At 38.9% G+C, this 25,790-nt stretch overlaps 3 protein-coding genes and 1 gene segment (V, D, J or C); 2 read left to right on the top strand and 2 right to left on the bottom strand.

The window, feature by feature from the left end:
• Positions 1 to 4,617, top strand: part of LOC100688648 (zinc finger protein 280A) — a 7,730-nt gene extending 3,113 nt beyond the window's left edge. The window contains 1 exon segment of the mRNA XM_038576085.1: positions 4,346 to 4,617. Within this exon segment, the coding sequence (XP_038432013.1) occupies positions 4,346 to 4,617 (272 nt within the window).
• Positions 1 to 25,790, bottom strand: part of LOC119869150 (immunoglobulin lambda-1 light chain-like) — a 1,083,218-nt gene that overhangs the window by 473,091 nt on the left and 584,337 nt on the right. The gene's annotated exons all lie outside the window — the stretch shown is intronic.
• Positions 1 to 25,790, bottom strand: part of LOC119866215 — a 743,285-nt gene that overhangs the window by 432,107 nt on the left and 285,388 nt on the right.
• On the top strand, positions 4,482 to 25,790 carry ZNF280B (zinc finger protein 280B). Of its 2 annotated transcripts, XM_038575753.1 has the most exons (3): positions 4,482 to 4,613; positions 5,431 to 5,491; positions 23,926 to 25,790. In XM_038575753.1, the coding sequence occupies exon 3, from the start codon at positions 23,996 to 23,998 to the stop codon at positions 25,625 to 25,627; it is 1,632 nt and encodes a 543-aa protein (XP_038431681.1). In that variant the 5' UTR covers positions 4,482 to 4,613; positions 5,431 to 5,491; positions 23,926 to 23,995; the 3' UTR covers positions 25,628 to 25,790. The 2 variants fall into 2 exon arrangements, with proteins under 2 accessions (XP_038431681.1, XP_038431682.1); XM_038575754.1 differs by lacking the exon at positions 5,431 to 5,491 and having other exon boundaries at positions 4,485 to 4,613.

Raw genomic sequence — 25,790 nt, 5'->3', positions numbered from 1 at the left:
ATTTTTTCAATTCTCTATCCTTATGGTAACACCACACTGTCTTAAACATTGTACTTCTGCCTAAGCTTATGTGATGATTAATTTTATGTGTCAACTTTACTGAGATAAGGGATGCCCAGGTAGCTAGTAAAACATTATTTCTGGGGGTGTCTGTGAGGGTGTTTTTGGAAGAGATTAGTATTTAAATCAACAGACTGAGTAAGCAAGATAAACCCTCAGCAACGTGGGTGAGCATTATCTAATTCAATCCATTAAGAGCCCTAAGAGAACAAAAGTGAAGGGAGAGAAATTTTCCCCTTTTTGGGGAAAAAGGGGATATGAGACATCCCATCTCTCCTGCCTTTGGACATCATAACTCCTGGTTCTAAGGCCTTCAGACTCAGACTGAATTATACCACTAGCATTCCTGATTCTCTAGCTTGCAGACAGCATAATGATCAGACTTCTGGGTCTCCATAATTGCATAAACCCCTTTTCTTTTTGTCTTTATCCTACTGGTTCTGTCTTTCTGGAGAATGATGACTAATACAGATATCTGGGAGTTTAAGTTCTCCAGTGTTGTTGTTCAAAGCTGTCTTGGCTGTTCAAGTGCTTTGTTGAATTGAAGTGGTTATAATGGACATCCTTGTCTTGTTCTCAGACTCATGCAATAGCTCATCATTAATTATGGTGTTAGCTCTAGGGTTTTTTGTAACTGCCCACTGACTTTGGGGGAATCGAGCTAGAAATCAAAACCAGAAAGATAATTGAGAAAAAAAACCCCAAAGCTCAGAAATTAAGCAATATATTTAAACAGGGCTAGGACCAGAGCAGAGGAAGCCAGGAGCCTAAAGTACAAAGTGCCATTCCTGCACTTCTACAAACCTCTTGAATGTGTGCTCTATGCTCACCCTAGTTCTGGTTCTGCTTCTAAATAACTCAGAGTAAAAAATAAAAAATAAAAAAATAAACAACTCAGAGTTCCTGTAAGAAGATGATGTGGAAAAGGAAAATAATTGCAACTGAATTATATTGAAACAGCAAAATTTATAAGATGGAGGTAAAGCAGTTGTTAGAAGAAATTAATATTTAAACTGCATATATTTGAAAAGAAGAAGGGGTAGGGTGGGCAGTGGGTGAAGGGGATCCAGAGGTTCAAACTTCTAGTTATAAAATAAGTCATAAGGAGGTAATGTACAGCATGGTGACTATAGTTAATAATTCCATATTGTTCGAAATGTTGCTCAGAGGGAGACAGAACATGAGAGACTCCTAGCTCTGGGAAACGAACTGGGGGTGGTGGAAGGGGAGGTGGGTGGGGGGTGGAGGTGACTGGGTGATGGGCACTGAGGGGGGCACTTGATGGGATGAACACTGGGTGTTATTCTATATGTTGGCAAATTGAACACCAATAAAAAATAAATTTATAAAAAAAATGTTGCTCAGAGAGTAAATCTTAAAAGTTCTCATCACAAGAAAAGGAATTTGTATCCATGTTTGGTGATGGATGGATTTTCACTAGGCTTATTGTGATCATTTCACAATATAAACAAATATTGGATCACTATGTTGTACTCCTGAAACTAATATAATGTTGTATGTCAATTGTACCTCAACGAAGAAGAGGAGGGAAAAGAAAAAAGGTTGGAAAAATAATGATCTAAATCAGTGCTGTTGATAGAAGTTTCTGCAGTGATTGAAATGTTCTATATCTGTTGTGTACAATATGCTACATGTGACTACTGAGCCATTGAAATGTAGCTAGTATGACTTAGGTGCTGAATTTTTAATTTTATTTAATTTTGATTAATTTAAAATTAAATTTATTTATTTTTTTTTAAATTAAATTTAAAGGTAAGGTAAACAAATCTTCCTTACAAATGAAGTCCAGATAATTTCAGTTCTCTCAATAATTTGTGTATTTCATAGGCATTCTCCTCTCAATGAGACTAGATGTGTTTTCCTGAGGGTAGGCTGGATTTAGTGACTTGCTTCCAAAGAGTAGACTATGGAAAGGAGAGAAAAGTAACTTTACAGTAGAGAGGTTAGTGGTAAATCATAGTGATAACATGTATCCCCCCCTGGAAGTGATGAGGACATATCACCTCTGTGGTATAATTTAAAACCCTACATCCCCAGTGTAACCATGAGGAAAACATCCAACCCATATTGAGAAATATTCTGCAAAATATCTGACCCTTAAGGACTCCTTAAAATTGTCAAGGTCATGATGAGTAGACTAAGGAGACACTATGACTAAGGTCCATGCAGTATCCTGCATGTGAATCTGGAATAGAAAAAGGACATTAGTAGAAAAACTAGTGAAATTTGAATAAAGTCTGGAGCATAGTTAATAGTAACTTAATGAAGGATGATGGAGTAATTTTGAGGCCTAAAGGAGAGGATTTCCCAAATACACATTTTAGACATCGAAAATACTTCCTCTGTATCAACATCCTCTTAATTTTGACTATGGTATATTTGACTGAACAGAAATCCTCAAATGCAAAGGATCAATACTATTTAGACTGTGTGATCTGACCATAATGCAACAAGACAAGAAATTCATAAAGGAACAGCTTTTTAAGATCCTAAAGATTTGTAAATAAATACCATATAACTCTTTTTTTTTTTTCCATATAACTCTTGTATTAAAAAGAGAATCACTAGGGAATTTAAGACATCCTTGGAGGGGCATCTCAGTGGCTCAGTTAGTTAGGCATCTGCCTTCTGCTCAGGTTGTGATCTTGGGGTCCTGGAATCAATCCCTGCATCAGGCACCCTGCAGCAGGGAGTCCTCAGAGGGAGACAGTCCCCCTCTCCCTCTGACCCTCTCCCCTACTCATGCTTTCTCTCTCTCTCAAATAAACAAATAAAAACATTTTTTTTAAAGGATAAAAAAAGACATACTTGGAATTAAATGACAATGAACATATTAATGAAGCAAAAATTGTAGGATATAGTTAAACTGGTACTTAAGTAAATGAAGGTAACTTTATAGCATTACATACAAATGAAATAACAGAGCTTACAAACAGAATACCTAGGCATTTGTCTCAAAAAATTGTAAAGAGGATATCTTTGTATGGTGACAAATGGTAAGTAGACTTATGGTGATAGCTATGTATAGAATGTCAAATTGCTACAATGTACAACTGAACTAATATAACCTTGTATCCCAACTACATTACAATTTAAAAAGACTTAAAAATATTGTAAAGAGGAACAATAGAACCTACAGAGATAACAAGAAAGTAGATCTAGTGACGAAAATAGTGTTATATATTAAAAAACCCAAAATCTGCCTTTGTTTTTTTTTTAAACTTAATTTATTTTTTCATGAGAGGCACAGAGAGTGAGGCAGAGACACAGGCAGAGGGAGAAGCAGGCTCCATACAGGGAGCCCAATGTGGGACTTGATCTTGGGTCTCCAGGATCACGCTCTGGGCCAAAGGCAGACGCTTAACTGCTAAGCATCCTAGGGATCCCAAGTCTTTTCTTTCTTTCTTTCTTTCTTTCTTTTTAATTTCTTTTTTTTTTTTTTTTAATTTTTTTTATTTTTTTATTTATTTATGATAGGCACACAGTGAGAGAGACAGGCAGAGACACAGGCAGAGGAAGAAGCAGGCTCCGTGCACCAGGAGCCCGACGTGGGATTCCATCCCGGGTCTCCAGGATCACGCCCTGGGCCAAAGGCAGGCGCTAAACCACTGCGCCACCCAGGGATCCCTCTTTTTAATTTCAACACATTACTAAACTAGACAGACTTCTATCAGAAATGGCAATTTAAAAAAAATCTGTAAAAGGCCAGATAGTAAATATTTTAGGCTTTTGAATATGATTTCTGACAACGAATCAACTGCTGTTTTAACGGGAAAGCAACCATAGATAAATATCTAAAGGAATGGGTATATCTGTGTTCCAATAAAACTTTATGGACACTGAAATTTGAATTTTATCTATTTTTCAGGTGTTGCAAAATCATATTCCCCTTGTGTTTTGTTTTCCCAGACAGGAACAGATATAAAGTTCCTTCTTAGGTCGCTGCAAGCCATACAAAAATAGGTGCCAGTCTATTTTTGTATAGCTTGACCAGATGCAACGTCAAGAGCATGGGCGTCAAGACCCAGTTGCATGGTCAAGTTACCTCAAACACGAGGAGCGCTTTTATGACAAACGGATGACACCTGAGGATTATGAGAGCTAAACGCTAGGTGGGCAGAAGCACCCCACGACGGATGGATTGGGGGCCCTCCCTTGTCCTTGGAGCCCGGTCAGCTCTGCGACCTTGACCTCCCAAGACTCTCCTTCCCCGGGACTTGGTGCTGCCCCTGCCCTCACGCCCTCAGCCTGACCCCGCCCCCAGCGATCGCCTCCAGGGGCGCCAGAGCGCGCGCAGGCGCCGCCCGGCCTCTCCGCCAATCAGATCGCGGCGCCCTGAGCCGCGCCGGCCTCGGCCCGCACCTGGCAGCCAATCACAGGTCGCAGCGGGCGCGCGTGCGGAGGCGGCGGCGTCAGCGGTGCCTGGGGCCTGAGGAGGCGTCGTCCCCTCAGGCTTCGCCTGGGGAGCGCGTCGGGGCGGTGCGCCGCCGGCAGCTCCGGGACCGCTTCGGGGACGCGGCGGACCCGGGCTGGTAAGGGGGGGCGTGGCGCGGCCCCCGGGATCCCGGCGGGGAGGGGGAGGGGGGAGGGGGAGGGCGGCCGCGGCCGCGGCCGCAGCCCAGCCGGCCGCCGCGCTCCGGGTCTGGCCGCGCGGGAGCGGCCTGTGCCTGTTGCCGCGGCCTCCGAAGGGCCCCTCCACGCTCACCCCTGCGTCCGCCTCGGCGGGGGCCTTTCGGGCAGCCTCCCCTCCCCCACCGGCGGCGGGCCGCCCCCTCCCCCAGGCCCGGGCCCGGCCGGCGCCTCCCGCAGGAGAGGCCTGCCCGGGCCCCTCCCGCTCTGCCCGCCCCCGGCCTGCGGGGTCTCCGGTGGGATTCACGTCGTTTCATCCTGGCCGTTCTGGACGCGCTCCCGACGCCGGCGGGCCCAGACCCTTTAAGGACGTTCAAGTATCTGTAAATTCATTATTGCTCCCTCTCCTGCCTCCCGAAGCGCCCCGCACCTCTTCCTTGTTCGCTGTATTTCTGCCGGGACACTGTTTGAGACCCTCCCGCCCTAAGGAGGTCCCCCGCAACCCCCCCCCCCCCCCGCCCCCCGACGGCCAGGACACCAGGGTGGTTTCCAAGGCTTTGGATTGGGGGCCGTTGGCAGGCGTAGTGTTTTCTTTGCTAAGATGTGGGGGAGGGGAGTGGGGGAGGAACAGGTGCCCGGGAGAGGATCCGGTTCTCTTCCCTGGTTCCTCGCGCGAGGTGCTTGATCAACATCCAGAAGGCGATCTCAGGTGGGCAGTGGAATAGAAAACATGCCTGCAACGTGCAAGTGACCCACATCCTCCTCTCTGCTTGCCTCAAGGATGTGACCTTCTCCTGCCTGGAGTAGCTCAAACTCTTAGAAGTTTCAGTGCACACCTGAGGTAAGATGAGAGATCTTTATTTATTTATCTTTTTTTTTTTTTTTTTGAAGATTTTATTTATTCATGAGAGACACACAGAGCGCGCGAGAGAGGCACAAGCAGGGTCCACGCAGGGAGCCTGACGTGGGACTGGATCCCAGGTCTCCAGGATCTCTACCTGAGCTGAAGGCAGACACTCAACCACTGGGCCACCCAGGTGCCCGGGAGAGATCTTTATAAGGACGAAGATTGTATCTTTTTTCCCTTATTTTCTCCTGTGTTAAAAGACTACTGGGCAGCCTGGGTGGCTCAGCAGTTTAGTGCCTGCCTTTGGCCCAGGGCGTGATCCTGGAGTCTTGGGATCGAGTCCCACACTGAGCTTCCTGCGTGGAGCCTGCTTCTCCCTCTGCCTGTGTCTCTGCCTTTCTTGCTCTCTGTGTGTGTCTCTCATGAATAAATAAATAAAATCTTTAAAAAAAAAAAAAAGACTACTGTTTAGACAGTGTTTCCTGAGTGTGTCTGACCTGAGTATGTCTGGTAAATGCAAGCCAATTCTGGAGCTCTGTTTATTGCTCCCTTAAAAACAAGGAGGGCAGCATTCTTTCACCTGTTCTCTCGAAAGGAAAAAGAAAGTAAGAGGGTCATACGTTTTAAGCTGCATGAAACTGACTTCTTGTACAATGGTGTGAGGCCAAGATGGGCTGATACACATACCAGAGGTTTCAGCTCATGTGTTAAAGTGGTTAAATCAGGGTAAATGTGTGTTGATTAAGAGTGATTACACGAGGTTAGTTTGCACATTTGTATAACCCTTTCCTTAAGGGCTTTACTTGGTGAAGTGATTGAATATGGGTGGACGAGGCCACATGAAATCATTTCATGCCAGTTGGCAAACAATAAGTAAGTTGTATGCCCAGTAACTTGTGTATATAGCTCAGTGAGACCCATTATATAGTTATCTATTGCTGTGGGACACGTCTCAAACTTAATGACCTAAGGAATGTTTGTCTCAACATTTGTCATGCTCTAGGATCTAGGACTGGCTTAGCTGGTGATTCTGGCTCAGGGTGTCTTAGGAGGTCATACTGAAGGTCTTGACTGGGTTGGCAGTCTCGGAGGACTTTTTTGTTGGATGACCAGTGTCCAAGCTTGCTCACTTGACTGTCAGTTCTTCACTCTGTGGGCCTCTCCATGGGGCTGCGCCTGTCATGGCAACTGGCTTCCCTTAGATAGAGTGATTCAGGAGATTCAAGAGCGAGTTTGCCCCCAAGATGAAGTGCAGTCTTTTTCAGAAGTTCGATACCATCCCATCTGTATTTGCTTAGTCACATAGGCTAACCCTGTGATAGTGTGGGAGAGGACTAACACAAGAGTGTGAATACCAGGAGGTAAGATTTATTTGGGGCCATCTTGGAGGCTGGCTACCACACCCGTTACGCACCATTCCAACTCTTCTCCAGATTGTTCTGTTATTATGAATGAATTATTTGGCTCCAGGCTAAGGGGAAAAACCTCCCCTTATGTACTAAATCCAAGCAGTTTTTGTTTATTTAGGAATACTCTTCCAGCAAGTCTCTTCTTTGTCCTGGATTAAGTTTTTGGTTTCTCTGGATGATTATCATCAGCAAACAGACTGTAATGTCACCTCTCATTAAAAAAATCCATCTTTTAATTGCATATCCACCTTCTGCTTATTTTATTTCATATTTGCTTTTCATTATAGGAAAACTCCAGAGTTGTGCTTATTTGCTTCCTCCAGTTCTCCCATGCTCCTTTAAGTCCACTCTTGTCAAGATCATCAATGAATTCTACAGTGCTTAATCCAGTAATCAATTGTTAGTTATTAATTATGTGATCTATTGGCAGCATTTATCAGAGTCATTCATTTCCTCTTCCCTGAAAATAATTTTTCATTTGGATTACAACATGTTTCTTTTTCTCAATTTCCTTTTACTGCCCCCACCCCCACCCCCCACCCCTACCTCCACCCCAGTTGGCTCTAAGTAAGTGTTCCCTTTTCATATCCTTTCCTGGTTTCTTCTTATGTCCCTGACCTCTAACTGATGGAATGCCCCAGGGCTTGGATATCAACCCTCTTTCCCTAGATGACCTCATCTAGTCTTGTGTTTTATGTAACATTACATGCCAAAGACTCCAAAATTTGTGTACTTAGCCTAGGTCTTTCTCTGAGCTCTGGTCTCATATTTACCTGCTCAGTATTACCTCTTGTAGGTGTCATCCTCTTCATATCCCAGATCCAATCTATCAACAAATCTTGTGAACATTTAACCTTAAAGGTTTGATCAGGAATTTGACCCTTTCTCAGTATCCCTGTCTTGTACTACTATCATCTCCTGTCTGTATTATTTCAGTGTTCTCTTAACTTGCCTTCCTGCTCCCAAGTATTACCCTCTAAAGTCTAATTTCTTCATATAGCAAGCCAGAGTGATCCTTTTGAAATGAAAGATCGAATCACTCCTCACTCAAAACCTCCCAGTGACCCATTACACTCAGAGTAAAAACCAAAGAACTTAGAATGGCCTACATTAACATACTACAATGAACTCATTCTTTGATCTCATCTCCAGTTTCTCTCCCTTTCCATTGGCTTGCCTATGTTAGCCTCTTGAGCAGTCCTTAAATTTGGTAAGCAGGCTCCTCGCAGAGCCTTTGTGTTTACCCTTCCTTCTGCTGGCGAATTCTTCCCCAGATCCCCATAACCATGCCATACAAATATCAACCTGCCTCCATGCTACCTGGCTCATTTCCTCCTTTATTTCCTCTGTAGCATTTATAACCATTTGAAATTTTATTTATATGTATACACATATATAATAATATATTTTGTATGTTTTACATTACATTAGGAATTGAAATATGTATCCTGTGCTATTATAACATTGCATACAGCAACTTCATATGTGTCTATTTTTTAAAATGTATTTTCTAGTTATCTCTATTGCAGTGTCAAGTCCCTGAAGAAAGAGTCTTTGTTTCAATCACTACTGTATCACCAGTACCTAGACAAGTACCTGGCACTTGGTAGGCTCACTAGATACTTCCTGATACTCAGATTCCTCACAAACACCATCTTGATGCTCTTCCCTCCTCTTTTCTCTGTTAGGAGTTAGGGTTAGGAGTAGGAGACTGTCAGAACTAAGCAGTTCCTTTTTTTTTTTTATTTTTTTATTTATGATAGTCACACACACACACAGAGAGAGAGAGGCAGAGACACAGGCAGAGGGAGAAGCAGGCTCCATGCACCGGGAGCCCGATGTGGGATTCGATCCTGGGTCTCCAGGATCGCGCCCTGGGCCAAAGGCAGGCGCCAAACCGCTGCGCCACCCAGGGATCCCATGCAGTTCTTTATCATTCTGCTCCTGTGTCATTTCTTTGTTTCTCAGCCTTTTGTGCATAGGGATATGTTCTAATTCTACTGGTTTAAATTTTTTTTTTTTAATATTTTTTATTTATTTATGGTAGTCACAGAGAGAGAGAGAGAGAGAGAGAGGCAGAGACATAGGCAGAGGGAGAAGCAGGCTCCATGCACCAGGAGCCCGACGTGGGATTCGATCCCGGGTCTCCAGGATCGCGCCCTGGGCCAAAGGCAGGCGCTAAACCGCTGCGCCACCCAGGGATCCCAATTCTACTGGTTTAATTTGTTTTATAGTTGTACTTCATCCAAAATAGTGAACATCAGAACATTACCTACCTTATATGTATGACCACCCATAGAACTTATGATCTTTCCATGGAGTAATAATTTCTTTTAAAAAATGAGAAAGAAAGAAAGAAAGAAAAAAATTCCCCCCTCCTCCTTTTTTTGCACCCAGGAATTCTAACATAGCATTATTATGTTAGGGTCAATTTGATATGAAAAAAATAATAGTGACTTTCATCTTTTGGTTTCATAACAGTTAAAAAAATTTGGATACAAGTTATTTTAAGCCATCCTTTGTAAGTTTCTTATACTTGTCAACTACAAGTATTACTTATACTTTCCTTTAAATGTATAAATTAGTCATTTGAGTAACACCAAATAATAGAGTTCCGAGAGTTCTGCTTAATCATTAGTATTGTATACATTTTAAAACAAAATATGGATGCTCTGTGGGAGTCCTATCAGGAATTTTTTCCTTGGGAGCTTTCCAGTAGCAAGGAGATATATGTTATATAGAGATGCATGACAGGGCCCATCTGGCCTGTATAGAATATGCTCTCACCACTTTCCTAACTTCCAGATTCCTTATAATTAGGTAGACTAATTTATCACCGAAATCAGTTTTTTTGTTTTGTTTTTTGTTTTGTTTTGTTTTGTTTTTTGGAGGAAGGTGAAGAAGAGAGAGAAAATAAGCAGACTCCCCACCAAGCACAGAGCCCAACACAGGTCTTGATCTCATGACCCTGAGATCATGACCTAAGCTGAAATCCACAGTCAGATACTTAAATGATTGAGCCACTCAGGCAGCCTGAAATCAAGATATTTTTAAGACTGAAAAATGGCACTATTAAAAAATACATAGGGACAGCAGGTCAAACTGGATTGTCCTGGTCAAATCAAGATATTTAGCAATCCTAATGTTAATTAAGTTGGTGTTTCAAGTCCTTGGTATCAGAGTAGTGTCCACTCTACCAGATGATATCTATCTATCCCTGGGGATGTATGCCTCCCACTACAAATTTGTAGATTGACCATATGATATAAGTTTAACTCTCTGTTGGCTGGATTAGTTTGCATTGTTACCATAATCCTAATTACTTAATTTTTGTTACATGAATGGAGTCTGTTTAGGGACTTTGAAAATTTAGTATCAGTTGTTGGGATGTGGGGGTCACACCAGCCTATTGCTAGGCATTGTTTTCTTTAATTGAGATATAATTCACATATTATACATTCACTCTGTAGAATGCAAAATTGAATGATTTTTAGTATATTCACAAATTGTGCAGTCTTTGCTACTATCTTAATTCCCAAACATTTCATCAATCCTAAAACCCTGTATTAGTTTCCTGTGGCTACTATAACAAATTACCACACTCTTGGTGGATTAAAACAACAAAAGTTTATTATCTCTGTGTTCTCGAGGTAAATTAGAAATCACTATCCCTGGACCTAAGTGTGTTGGCAGGGCCATGCTACCCTGGATACTCTAGGGGAGAATCCATTCCTTGCCTCTTCCAGCCGGCATTCTTTGGCTGTGTCCGTATTACTCCAATATTGTTACAATGCTTTCTCCTACTGTATGTGTGAAATCTTCTGTCTCTCTTACGGAGGATACTTGTGGTGATATTTTGGGTCCATTTGTATGTATAATTCAGCATAATTTTCCCATCTCAAGATTCTTAATTACATCTGCATAGACCCTTTTCTCAAATCAGATAATACTTTTCAGGGATTAGGATCTAGTATTTTTCAAGGCCATTATTAAAACTACTATATTCCTTATTCTTCCCCCTACCCCAGCCCATGGCAACCACTAGTCTATTTCTGTGTCATGGATTTGCCTAATATAGGCATTTTATATTAGAGGAATCGTACAATATTTGGCCTTTTTGTGTCTGGCTTTATTTACTTAGCATGTTTCCAAGGTTCATCCATGTTATACATGTATAGTAGTACTCTGTTTTCCTGGCTGAATAACATTCCATTGTATAGCTATGCCACAATGTATCCATTCATCAGTTAATGGACATTTGGGTTGTTTGCACTTTGCAGCTATTGTGAATAATGCTGCTCTGAACATTGTTGAGCAAATTTTTGTGTGGACTTATATTTTCAACTCTTTGGGATATATACCTGGGAGGGAAATTGCTGGATCATATACCTCTATATTTAATTTTTGAGATGCTACCAAATTGCTTTCCGAAGTGGCAATTGTACTAGCAATATAAGGATTCTGATTTTTCCACATTCTTTGTAACATTTTTACTGTTCTTATTTTTTGATTATAGTCAATCCAGTGGATATAAAGTGGTATCTAATTGCGATTTTGATTCACATTTCCCTTAATAACTAATTGTATTGAGGAGCATTTTTTGTGCTTATTGTATTGTATTATTTGTGTACTTCCTTGGGAAAATGTTTATTCAAATTTTTTGCTCATTTTTTATTTTGGTAAAAACATAACATAAATTTTACCATCTTAACCATTTAATTGTTAAATATATTCACATTGTTGTTGTTTTTAAGATTTTTATTTGTGAGCGACACAGAGAGGCAGAGACATAGGAGAGGGAGAAGCAGGCTGCCTGCAGGGAGCTTGATGTGGGACTCAATCCCAGGACCCCGGGATCACAAGTGAGCCAATGGCAGATGCTCAACCACTGAGTCACCCAGGTGCCCCTATTCAAGTTGTTTTAAAACACATCTCTAGAACTTTTCATCTTGCAAAATTGAAACTTTGTATCCATCCCATTAAACAACAGACTCCCTTTTTCTCTCTCTCCCTAGAGTGAGGTATCCACCTTTCTACTTTTTGTTTCTTTTCTGTTGCTTTGACTACTTTAGATACTTCATATAAGTGGAATTAACATAGTATTTGTTTCTTTGTGATTGGCTTTTAAATTTGGCATAAGTGTCCTCAAGGTTCATAGGTGTTGCTGTATGTGGCGGGACTTCCTTCTTATGGCTGGATAATACCTGATTGTATGTATATACCACATTTTAAGAATTCATTCATCAGTTAATGAACATTTGGGCTGCTTCCACCTCTTAATTATCATGAACAGTGCTGCTGTTATCATGAATATAAGTGTGCAAATATCTCTTTGAAATCCTGCTTTCATTTCTTTTGGATGTATGTATATCCAGAAGTGGGATTGCTGGATCATATGGTAGTTCAATTTTTAATGTTTTGAGGAACCTCTTTTGCTTTCCATAGCAATTGCACCATTTTACATTCCAACCACAGCATATGAGGATTCTAATTTCTTCACATCCCTTGCAACAGTTGTTATTTTCTAGTGTGTTTATTTATTTTTATATTTTTTGATAGTAGCTATCCTAAGGGGTATAAGGTAATATATCATTGTGATTTTGATTCACATTCCTCTGATTAGCATGTTGAACATCTTTATACTTGGCCATTTGTATATCATTTTTGGAGAAATTTCTATTTCATTGCCTCCTTTTTTAAAAGTTTTTATTTAAGTAATCTCTCCAGCCAACATATGGCTCGAACTCATGACCCTGAGATCAAAAGTCATTTTCTTCAGACTGAGCCAGTCAGGCACCACCCTTGCCCATTTTTAAATTGAGTTGTCTTCTGATGTAAGAGGTCTTTATATATTGTGGATATAAATCCCTTATCACATATATGATTTATAGATATTTTCTCCCATTCTTTGGGTTGTCTTTTTTACTTTCATCATGGTATCCTTTAAAGGACAAAAGTTTTTAATTTGATGAAATCCAGAGCACCCGGATGCCTCAGCGTCTGAGCATCTGCCTTTGGCTCATCCTGGGGTCCTGGAATTGAGTTCCACATCAGTCTCCCCTCAGGGAGGCTGCTTCTCCCTCTGCCTATGTCTCTGCCTCTCTCTCGGTGTTTCCCATGAATAAGTAAATAAAAATAATAAAAAATAATAATTTTATGAAATGCTGTTTTTTAAAATTTATTTAAATTAAATTAATTAGCAAATAGTGTACTATTAGTTTCAGATGTAGAGTTCAGTGATTCATCAGTCTTATATAACACCCAGTGCTCATTATGTCTCTCATTATAGCCCTCCTTAATGAACTAACCAGCTACTCCATCCCCCCACATCCTCCCCTCCAGTAACCCTCAGTTTGTTTTCTGTGGTTAAGAGTCTCTTATGGTTTTTCTCCCTCTGATTTTGTCTTATTTTATTTTTTGCTCTCTTTGCCTATGATCCTCTGTTTTGTTATTTAAATTCCACATATGAGTGAAATCACGGTAATTTTCTTTATCTGACTTATTTCACTTAGCATAATATCCTCCAATTCCATCCATGTAATTACAAATGGCAAGATTTCATTTTTTTGATGACTGATTAATATTCCATTGTGTACATATATTACTGCATCTTTTTTATCCATTCATCTGTGGATGGACATCTGGGTTCTTTTTATAGTTTAGCTGTTGTGGACATTGCTGCTATAAACATTGTGGTACGGGTGCCCCTTCAGATCATTACTACTTTTGTATCTTTGGGGTAAATACTTAGGAGTGCAATTGCTGAGTTGTAGGGTAGCTCTATTTTTAGCTTCTTGAGGACTCTGTTTTCAGAGTGACTGTACCAGCTTGCATTCCCACAACAGTATGAGAAGGTTCCCCTTGATGAAATCCTGTTTATTTTTCTTTTGTTATTATTCTTTTGTTATCTTGTTGAAAAAAAACCATTTACCTCTATTTTTTTTAAAAAAACTTACAGTTAGCTCTTATATTTAGTTCTACAGTCTATTTTGAGGGGTTTTGTTTTGTTGTTTTAGTATATGGTGTTAGCAGGGGTCCAACCTCATTCTTTTGATGTGGATGGAGGTTCAGTTGTTCGAACATTTGTTGAAAAATCTTAATCTGTTCCCCACTTAATTATTTTGGTATTCTTGCTGAAAATCAATTGGCCATTAGTGTATGGGTTTATTTCTGGACTCTGAATTGTATCCTATTGATCTATGTTTCTATCTTTATGCTACCACACTTTTCATTACTGTAACTTTGTAATAAGTTTTGAAATCAATGTGAAATTTTCATTTCTTTTTTAAGATTATTTTGGCTGTTCTAAGTCTTTTGCATTTCCACATGAATTTTAATTTCTGTGAAAAAGCAAGCTGGGATTTTGATAAATCAGTATCTGGAGTCTTGTTGTCTGAACAATATTAGATTTTATCCATTAATATGAGATGTATGCATTTACTTCGTTCTTTTTAATTGCCTCAGCAGTGTATTCAGTATAATTGAGTGTTTTCAGTATGAATTTCTTACATTTTTTGGGGGGTAAATTTGTTCTTAACTATTTTATTTTTTGTAATGCTTGTGTACACAGAACTGCTTACTTCATTTTCAGTGTTTATTGCTAATGTATAGAAATATAATTGATGTTTTATATTGATCTTACATTGTTTACTAGGTCTAATACTAAGTTCTCAAAATTTTCTATGTACAGAAATCATGTCTTCTGCATGTAGTTTTACTTCTTTTTTTCCAGTCTGAATACTTTTTTACTTTTTTTTCCTTGCCTGATTATCCTGGTTAAACAACCTCCAGTATAATGTTGAATCAGAATGTTAGAAGTGGACATCTTTGTCTTGTTCCTGATCTTAGAAGAGAAGCTTTCAGTCTTTTTACCATGAAGTATAATGCTAGCTGTGGGTCTTTTACAAATGCCCTTTGTCTGATTGAAAAAGTTCCCTTCTCCCAATTGTTGAGTGGGGTTTTTTTTTCAACTCACAAAAGGGTGCTAAATTTTGTTTAATGCTTTTATTTGCTGGCAGATGTGGGTTTTTGGTCTTTTATTCTATTGAAATTGTATAATATTGATTGATTTTTATATAATGAACCAACTTTGCATTTCTTACGTAAATCTCACTTGGTCATGGTGTATAGTCCTTTTATATGTTATTAAATTTGTTAGTATTTTGTTAAGGATTTTTTACCTCCATTCTTAAGAGATATTAGTATTTAGGAGGCTTTTTTTGTTTTTGTTTTTGATGTGTGAGGTCTTTAATTTTGGTATAAATAGTACTGGCCTCAGAATGAGCTGGAAAGTTTTCTCTCCTAATTTTTGGACGAGTTGATGGAGGATTAGTGCTAATTCTTGAATTGTTTTAGTAGAATTTATAAGGATAGTCATTTGATCTTTGATTTTTCTTTGGGTAATTTTTTTTTATTACTAACTTAATCTCTTATTTTGGATATATTTTTATTTTCTAGGTTTGTTTTCGGAGTCAGTTTGGTAGTTTGTGTCTTTCTAGAATTTATCCGTTTCATCAAGGTTATCTTATTCCTTGGAGTAAAATTGTTTATAGCGTCCCCTTAATATATTTTTTAAATTTCAGGGGAGCCTAGTTGGCTCAATTGGCTCAGGTCATGACCTCAGTTGGCTCAGATCATGATCTTGGGGTCCTGGGATCAAGCCCCATTGGGCTTCCTGCTCAGCTGGGAGCTGGCTTCTCCTTCTGCCCCTCCCCCTGTCTCTCCCTTACACCTCCTGCTCCCCCCGTTTGTGCTTACTCTCTCTCTCTCTCTCTCTCTCTCTCTCAGATAAAGAAGTAAAATCTTGAAAAAAAATTTTTTTAAAATTTCCGTATGGTTGGTAGTAATTTCCCCTCTTTATTTAAAAAATAATATATTGAGGGTGAAATTCACATAACATAAAATCAGTCATTTTAAAGTGAAAGATTCCGTGGTATTTAGAGCACTCACAGTGTTGTACATCTGCTGCCCTTATCTAGTTCCATAACATCTCAAACATTCCAAAGTAAAACTTTACCATTAAGCAGTTTCTCTCCATTTCTCCTCTCCCATCCCCTGGCAACTACCATTGTTTAGATTCTATGGCTTTATCTATTCTGGATATTTCCTATAGATAAAATCATATAATATATGAACTTTTCTGTCTGACTTCTTTCACTTTGCATGTTTTTAGGTTTTATTCAGGTTGTAGTATCAATACTTCATTCCATTTTTTAAAAATTAATTATTTTATTGGTATAATTAACATATTATATTAATTTCAGGTGTATAGCATGATTTGGTATTTGTATAAATTGTGATATGATGCCCACAATAAGTACTTAACATTTGTCACCATATGTAATTTTTTTTTATCTTGTGATGAGAACATTTAAGATCTACTCTCCTAGCAACTTTCAAATATGCAATACAATATTATTAAGTATAGGAACTATGTTGTACATTAATTACATCTCCATGACTTACTTATAATTGGAAGTTTGTACCTTTTGATCCCCTTTATCCCCCTCCCTTGCCTCTGGCAGTCACCAGTCTATTCTCTGTTTCTAGGAGTTTATTATTCTTAAAGATTCCACATATTGGGATGCCTGAGTGGCTCAGTGGTTGAGCTCTGCCTTCAGCTCAGGTCGTGATCCTGGGGTCCTGGGATTGAGTCCCACATTGGGCTCCCTGCAGGGAGCCTGCTTTTCCCTCTGCCTATGTCTCTGCCTCTCTCTCTGTGTCTCTCACAAATGGATAGATAAAATCTTAAAAAAAAAAAAAAAAAAAGATTCCACATATTAGTGAGATCATACAGTAATTGTCTTTATTTGCCTTATTTCACTTAGCATAATGCCTTCAGGTCCATTGTATCACAAATGGCAATATTTCATTTTTTTATGGCTGAATATTATTTCATTATTTGTATATACCACATTTTCTTTATCTATCAGTTGATACTTCAGTTATTTCTATATCTTGGCTGTTGTAAATTATACAGCAATGAACATGAAAGTGCCTTTATTCTCTTTATGGTTGAATAATATTTCAGTGTTTTATATACCACAATTTGTCCATTCATCCATTGATGGATATTTGTAGTATTTTCACCATTAAGTTCTTAGGCTACTATAGTGAATTAGGCTACTATAATCATGATGTACTTTACATGTAATTTGAGTGCTGGTTTTCAATTCTTGGGCATATACCTAGAAGTGAACTTGTGGGGTCATATGATAACTTCAGTGTTTAACTTTTTGAGGAACTGCCAAACTATTTCCCACAGAAATCCTGTTTTTTGCAAACCTTTGGTTAATTTCCGGGATCAAAAATCTTGATTATTTTTATAAATTTATTTTTTATTGGTGTTCAATTTATCAACATACAGAATAACACCCAGTGTTCATCCCATCAAGTGCCCTCCTCAGTGCCCGTCACCCAGTCACACCTACCCCCTGCCCACCTCCCTTTCTACCACCTTGTTCGTTTCCCAGAGTTAGGAGTCTCTCATGTTCTGTCTTCCTTTCTGATATTTCCCCACTCATTTTTTCTCCTTTCCCCTTTATTCCCTTTCACTTTATTCCCTTTCATATTTTTTATATTCCCCAAATGAATGAGACCATATAATGTTTGTCCTTCTCCGATTAACTTATTTCACTCAGCGTAATACCCCCCAGTTCCATCCATTTTGAAGCAAATGGTAGGTATTTGTCGTTTCTAATGGCTGAGTAATATTCCATTGTATACATAGACCACATCTTCTTTATCCTTTCATCTTTCGATGGACACCGAGGCTCCTTCCACAGTTTGGCTATTGTGGACATTGCTGTTATAAACATCGGGGTGCAAGTGTCTGGCAAAAAACTTGATTTTGACCATTTTGACTGTTCTCTTTGCTTTTATGAAGGAGGGAATATTTGTTTTTTTCTTATTTCACCATTCCTTATGACCTTTACCTTGTTGCTCACATTTAACAAATTAACATGGTCATTTTTTTTTTTTTTTAGTCATCTTTTTTTGTGGTTCTTTTCAACCTCTCTTTTAAATCATTTACCATTCATCTGATACTTCCAAACCTTTCTAAACATGCAGTCTTAGAAAAAGAACTTGCTTCTGAACTAATAGGCCACTTTTAGGTTGAACTGCTCATTTTTACTTTGTAGATTCTTCTAAGATGCTGCTCTTGGGAGGAAAGGAAAGAAAAGGGAAAAATGGCTAAGAGTGGCTGACCATAGTCATCCTCCTGAGTCTGAGGATTACAGGTTCTCACATTTGTTGTAACAGTACACTTCAGTGGCTCCCAGACTTGAAGAAAATTGGTTATTCTTTAGGTTTAATTTCCTACTTGTTCCCTCAATCCACCTGCCTTTTTTGAATTTATTTCTAACTCCCAGGTAATCGTTTTTCTTTAACAAATATTGAAGACTTATGTGCCGGGACTGCTCTAGGAATTTGGGAGAAATCAATGAGCAAAACAGACAAAAACAAAACAAGCTAAAGAAACAGAACTTCTCCAGTGGAGAACTGATAGTCTAGTGAAGAAATAAATATATATATATATATAAAATGCAACAATACATTCTTGGTGTTACAAAAGGTGAGGTTATAAAATTAGGAAGAAAATAATAGAGCAGGGTCATAGGATCAAATGTTGGGTAGGTAGGAGTGTTGTAATATTAGATTGGGTGATCAGAGCAAGTCTTACAGTAAAGGTGAGTTTGGATAGGGACTGGAAATATTAGCCATGGGATTTTTGGGATACAGGAGTTTCAGGCGGATACTAAAGGGAGTAGCAGGGAAGCCACTGTGATTGGACTGTAGTGAATGAGTGTTAGAATAATGGAAAAAGAGGTCAGAGAGGTAGCAAGAGTGAAAATTGGTAGTGAGGGTCTATGAATTGTTGATTTCTTTTTAGTCCAATCTACAGAAATAATCATGTCTTTTTGACAAAGAACAACTTGGTTTAATAGTTTCCCTTTTTAGACTCCCAGGTCAGAGTAGACCCCATTTTTTTTCATAGCTACTGCCCTAAGCTTATTTATAAACCAATATTTATTTAAAAATACTTATGAAGAGGATCCCTGGGTGGCGCATCGGTTTGGCGCCTGCCTTTGGCCCAGGGCACGATCCTGGAGACCCAATATCAAATCCCACGTCAGGCTCCCGGTGCATGGAGCCTGCTTCTCCCTCTGCCTGTGTCTCTGCCTCTCTCTCTCTGTGTGACTATCATAAATAAAAAATAAAATAAAAATAAAATAAATAAAAATAAAAATACTTATGAAAACATTATTTTTGTTTTCCTTAGTTGCCCTAAAGTGGAATATAAATGTTTACTATAGTTTTAAGGATCCTGTGAGGCTCTCCTTTCCACCAAGGATATGTTTAATGGGCATTACATTCTAAGGCAGCAGATGGTTGGGGTTAATGGAAGAAAAGTGAAGAAGAGTAGTGGGGAAGAGACATGAGTGCTATGGATGGGAAAAGAGTGAAAGGGTAGGGATAGGGATCTGGTGGAGCGGTAATGGGGTGAAAAGAGGGACAAGGGAGGTTGGTGAGGATAGGTATCAGAGGAGTCCTATTAGCCTAATCTTAGGAAGCTATTCAAGAAGGACTAATGCCTGAAAAAAAACTGTTGTGTGGCTATAACAAAGACCCATGAAGAGGGCCATTGTTTAAATACACAGGAATAACCTGGGAGATGAGTTTTACTACTGTTCTCTCAGGTATCTTTGGCGTGAAATCTTCTCATTAACTCCTTCCACAGCCCTTGGCAGCTTTGTTGATAGGGGATATAAAGTGATTTTGAGGATTAGTTCCTTAGATCTAGTAGATCTTTGGCATGTCCAACCTCCTGACTCCCGGTATCTTAAGATTCTGGTAAATTGTAGAAAATAAAGATACCAGAGGAGAAGTGACAAGGAAATTCCCATAGTCTAAGGTTATTCTTGTTCTAAATGAACTCATTCACTAACTTACTCACTTTAGGTTTGATTTTTTTCCCTACTCTTTTCATCTTGAATGATTGGTTGGATGGAAAGTTAATCAGTATGGTCAACAGCTAAAAATCCTACCAAGATCAATTGAGTGAAAAGTCCAGCAATGTCCCTGGAACGCAGTTTATGTTTATTTATTTTTTTTAAACAACAGAATTTGATTTCTCATAGATTTGGAGGCTGGAAAATTCTAGATCAAGGTGCTAGCTGATTTGCTTCCTTTCTTCTGGCTTGTAGACAGCTACCTTGTCACTGTGTCTTCACATCATAGATGGAAGACAAAGAAAGAAGCAAGCTTTCTGATATCTCTTGTTGGCACTATTCCCATCAGGAGGCCTCACCCCATGACCTTATCTACACCTAATTAGATGGGAACCCAAAGTTCCCATCTCCAAATACCATCACCCTGGGAGTTAGGGCTTCAACATATGAGTTTTGGAGGTACATATTTCAGTCCATAGCATAACTGAAAGTCTATTCTCTAAAATTGCAGGAGTCGTTTAAATGGAGGAATAGTGGAGTGATATAATTACAGAAGTGTTTTAAGATTCATCTAGTGGTGGTATGCAGTTGGTGATAATTGGAAGGACAGAGAGACAAGACAATTTGGAGCCTAGTATAGATGTACAAACATGAAGTAACCAGTGGACTTAAAGCTAGATTTTGAGGGGAGGAGCTTTAATAGGAATGGAAATGAAAGGCATTTAGAGTGACTAATGCTTCAAAAAGTTATTTAGAACTACACTTACAAGTTTCTGTGAGTAATTTGATGGAAGTTGGGGAAGGTTTGAACAGTTTTTATAAAATATAGGGAGAGTGAAAATGAATCCAGTGAGACTCTTTGATCCTTAGAAACTAAGCAATTAACAGCATCATCACCAGAAATTTAGACATGCATTAAGTTAGAGTTCTAGTGGGAAGAATGAGGAACTAGAATTGAGGAATCATGAATTTTAGTGCTAGCTCTCTGCAGACTTTATATGTAACTTTAGGTGAATCATAACTTTTTCTGGGTTTTAAAAGTATATACTCAGGGCATCCCCGGTGGCTCAGTGGTTTAGTGCCGCCTTCAGTCCAGGGCATGATCCTGGAGACCTGGAATCCAGTCCCATGTTGGGCTCCCTGCTTGGAGCCTGCTTCTCCCTCTACCTGTGTCTCTGCCTCTCTCTCTCTCTCTCTCCCTCTCTCTCTCTCTCTCTGTGTCTCTCATGAATAAATAAATAAAATCTTAAAAAAGTCTATCCTCAGATAATTCTGATGGTTATTTTAATTGTCAAATTAGATTTTTATTCTATTTTTTATTTAAAATTTTTATTTTTAAGTGTAAATTTTATTCTGATTTTTATGATATCGAGGAGAATAATAATTTCAATTTAGAATTATTTCTTGACAGAGGATATTAGAGTATCTTGTAGAATTACCTAGCAGACAGTTACTAGAAGTGTGGAAGTGATTCTCAGGAGAAGGTTAGATGAGGGCATAAGTTCTCCCATAGAACATTTTTGATTGCATATGTAGGGGATTGCTGCTAGCATCTAGTAAGTAGAGGTCAGGGATATTGCTAAACATCCTAAATGTACCCAACAACCCCCACAACAGAATTTTCTGGCTCAGAAGTGTTACGGTGCTTATGTTGGGAAACAGTAGACTAGGTGGCATTAGCATGGAATTAGATGATTGAAATTGTATATAGACAGACAAAACCAATTGTTGGTGCAGTGTTTTCAGATGTGCCTTAAATGTTTTCTTGCATTACATATCACCTAATTATGTACTTAATCTTAATTTTAAGAAGGCTGTAAATCGCTATTCATAACACTAGATTATAAGCTTCATGCTCACCACTTTCTACTTAGTATTTGGTAGTGTCAAACCAGTGTTGGGCAAGCAAGATACAGTTGTGGAACAAGTGACGAAAAGAGTAAGTTTTCTGCTTAATATTCTATTTATTTTTTTAACTTACTTTGAAATTGGTACACAAATCTCAGGGTTAAATATGTGTTCCAAAATTATATGCTGATGTGCTAATTAAATTAATGGGAGGTACATAGCACATATTAGATGCCAGTTTAATTTTTATAGATGGGATTTGAAGGGTCTGTCTAATTGGGCTACAATGAACTGTTACATTAGGTTTGCAGAAACTGGTGAGTTATGAACCATAGTTTAAAGTACCTACATCATGGTCAATTTAAGAAAAATGAAATAGAAAATATTAGAATAAGCATCCGATGTAGTAAAGCAATTGTTATTTATGTGTTTGGGTAGTGAGACTCCATATACATTGTTTTTTTGTTGGTTTTACTATAGGTTGTGATAAAAAATGTTTGTAAAAAACTAGAAGCTTTCAGTCCTTCATAGGCCTACAGAATATCTGGCATGGACAAGATTCTAAGAGTAAATCATAGAAAATGTGGCATTACAGATGCCTGGGTAGCTCAGTGGTTGAGCATCTCCCGGGATCTGGGATTGTCCTGCATGGGTTCCCCGCATGGAGCCTGCTTCCCCTTCTGCCTGTGTCTCTGCCTCTCTCTCTCTGTCTCTCTCTGTCTCATGAATAAATAAAATCTTAAAAAAAGAAAACAGTCTATTCTACAAATAGATGTTCTTATTAATGAAAGTTACTATTAATGCATTTAACAAATTCTGTATTTGTTGAGCTCCCATGTTGTGCCAAGCACTGTTCTTTGCTCTGGATATAAAACAGTCAACAAAAAAGTAATCTGTGTGCTTTGGAGTTTACATTTTACGGGATAGACAGTAGAAAAAGAATTAAGATACATAAAGTTTATAATGTGTTAGGTGGTGATAAGGACTTGAAGATGAGGGGAAGGGAAGAGATTGGGAATGTGAATTAGCAGTTGGTTGGAGTATTTGAGAACCTCTTTGAGGAGACTTGGAACAGAGGTCTGAAGATGGTAAGGAGTCAGCCATACAGGTAACTGGATGATGAGCATTCATATTAGAAGGACAGAAAATACAGGGCCCTAAGCAAGTAAAGTGTTTAATGTGTTCAAGAAATAGCAAGGCGGGTACTGTGGTTACAGTGAGTTGGATAGGGAAGAAGAGTAGGACATAACTGTGGGGTAGTATGTAGGCTTGGAAGCATGGTCTTACAGGCATTGGAAATATTGGAAGCACTTGACTTTTTACTGAGTGAAGCAAAAAGCTATTGGAGGGTTTTGAGCTGAGCAGTAATATAATGTGATGTGACAATCGCTTTTTCTGCCATGTGGAGAAGAGACTGAAGTGGGTGGAGGGAGGAAGTTCTGGGATTGAAGTTCAGTGGGAAAGTCAGGATTGGAGGGAGAAATTTAGGAGACATCAGTGAATGGACTATAATTAAGGCCTTGAATTGGGATGAGATTATCAAGAGTTTCAATCTGCTGGGCATGTGCTAAGCACTTGACATTGAATTATGCTGTTGACTGTGGGTAGGTATTGTTACTCTGTTCTTTGAATTTGAAACTTCTTTTTTATGTTAATATTTATGAAATTAGTATGTTTGAATCAATTGAGATATGTATATTTACTATAAAATTTTCTTCAATTCTACTACAAAATAAGGTACCCTTGAATTGTTGGTGCTTTTTAAAAAGAGCTGTTACCTTAAGTCTAAGAAATAAGAACTTTTGCCTTTAAGATACAGAACCACATTTAAAAGTTTTGAACTTGCCAAGGGAAATGCAGCTGGTGTGTGGCTGACTTAGAATTCCAGCTTAATCTTCTCTGACTCCAAAGCCCATATTTCTAAACCATGCACAATGGTGCCTTTGTAAAATAGCATACTCTTTACGTATGATTTCACCTAGTGATTAGTTACTAGGTTTTTTCCTTTTTTTTTTTTTAATAGAAGAAACCACGATCAGCATAGGGCAAAGCTATGATGCCAGAGTTGCACAGACTTATAATAATAGTAGGCTTTAAACTATCATTTATCCTGTGAGTTTTATTGTCCTTATCTTATAAAATAAGGATATTAGTTTTGAAGAGAAATAAGACAATGCATTTTTCTGTACTTACTGATGTGTATTGTGTTTGTACTTAGGTGGCAGTTTACATAAAGAAAGCACTGGGACTGTGGCCACACCTTCAAGAATAAAAAAAAAAATTAGAAAATGGAACAACCATGTATGTTATGTGAGGAAGAACAGGTGCCAGAACCACAGCAGAATGTAGAAGATACCAAACAAGTAGATGAAGATGCTGAGCTGATCTTTGTTGGAGTGGAACATGTAAATGACGATGCTGAGCTGATCTTTGTTGGAGTGACTTCAAATTCAAAACCAGTTGTTTCAAACATTTTGAACAGAGTTACCCCAGGTTCATGTTCAAGGAGAAAAAAGTATGGTCACCTCAGAAAAGGTACTACTCACAAATTGCAGCCAGTAAGTTATGTGACCCCTGTATCAGAAGCAGTGACCGACTTGCCAGTTTCTGAATCTGAATCAAGATCAACAGATAGTCCTATTATTATTGAGCCTTTGTCTAAACCTGATTATAAAAATAATTCACCACAAGTCGTGCCTGATAGCTCTTCAGAGTTATGTTCTCCTTTGATTACATTCACAAGTTCATTACAGCATCCAGGAGGAGCAGCACTTTCTGTAGGAGGTATGAATCAAAGTACTTGCATATCAAAGCGACTTTCCACTGCTGAAGTAAATGATATAAATCCCAAAAGGCCTAAGCTCAGTGATGGAATCATAGGGGGACATGCTTCAGCTTTGTCCCCTTCAGGTAACTTTCATACAATGACTACACAGCAAAGCACACTCTCAAACAATGTTCATACCTCATTAAGCCATGTTCAGAATGGAGCACCTTTTCCAACAGCTTTTCCAAAGGACAGTGTCCATTTCAAGCCTATAAGCCCCGTTAAGGAAAACAAACTGACAGAAACAGACCTTTTGAGTCTAGCAAGTCAAAACCAAATTGTTGATTCCAAGAAAGGAAGTCTGGTCATATTACTTCATGACTTTTATTATGGGCAGTATAAAGGAGACAGTCAGCCAGAACAGAAGACTCACACAACCTTTAAATGCCTCAGCTGCTTGAAAGTTCTAAAAAACGTCAAGTTTATGAATCACATGAAGCACCATTTGGAACTTGAGAAGCAGAGGGCTGACAGCTGGGAAAACCACACCACCTGCCAGCACTGCCACCGACAGTTTCCCACTCCCTTCCAGCTTCAATGTCACATTGAAAGTGTACACACTACCCAGGAGCCCTCTGCTGTCTGTAAAATTTGTGAATTGTCATTCAAAACAGACCAGGTTCTCTTACAGCACATGAAGGACAATCATAAGCCTGGTGAAATGCCCTATGTGTGCCAGGTTTGCAATTACAGATCGTCAGCCTTTGCTGATGTGGAAATGCATTTTAGAACATGTCATGAAAACACTAAGAATTTGCTCTGTCCATTCTGTCTTAAGATTTTCAAAACTGCAACACCATACATGTGTCATTATAGGGGACACTGGGAAAAGAGTGTTCACCAGTGTTCCAAATGCCGGCTACAGTTTTTAACTTTCAAGGAGAAAATGGAGCATAAGACCCAGTGTCATCAAATGTTTAAGAAACCTAAGCAACTAGAGGGATTGCCCCCCGAAACAAAGGTTGTTATTCAAGTGTCACTGGGACCTCTTCAACCAGGATCAGTGGAATTAGCATCTGTTACTGTGAGCACGTCTGATTCTGAACCATCACCCCCCAGGTCTAAAAGTAGAATTCCAAAAAAACCTCGTTAATTCTAGTTTCAGTAATTCTAAAGCAGGTCAAAAGTCAAAAACTCCATAGGAAACAAAAAAATACAACCCATACATTATTCAGTATCATCAAAAATAGTGAAACCAATGAGTCATTTATGAGTTTCTTTTTAAATTTATGAAATACAGTATTGTCTGATCTGAA

Source organism: Canis lupus, chromosome 26, assembly GCF_011100685.1.
Source record: "Canis lupus familiaris isolate Mischka breed German Shepherd chromosome 26, alternate assembly UU_Cfam_GSD_1.0, whole genome shotgun sequence".
Taxonomy (NCBI): Eukaryota; Metazoa; Chordata; class Mammalia; order Carnivora; family Canidae; genus Canis; species Canis lupus.
The sequence above is the reverse complement of the archived record's forward strand: the minus strand, read 5'-3'. Positions and strand labels throughout refer to the sequence as shown.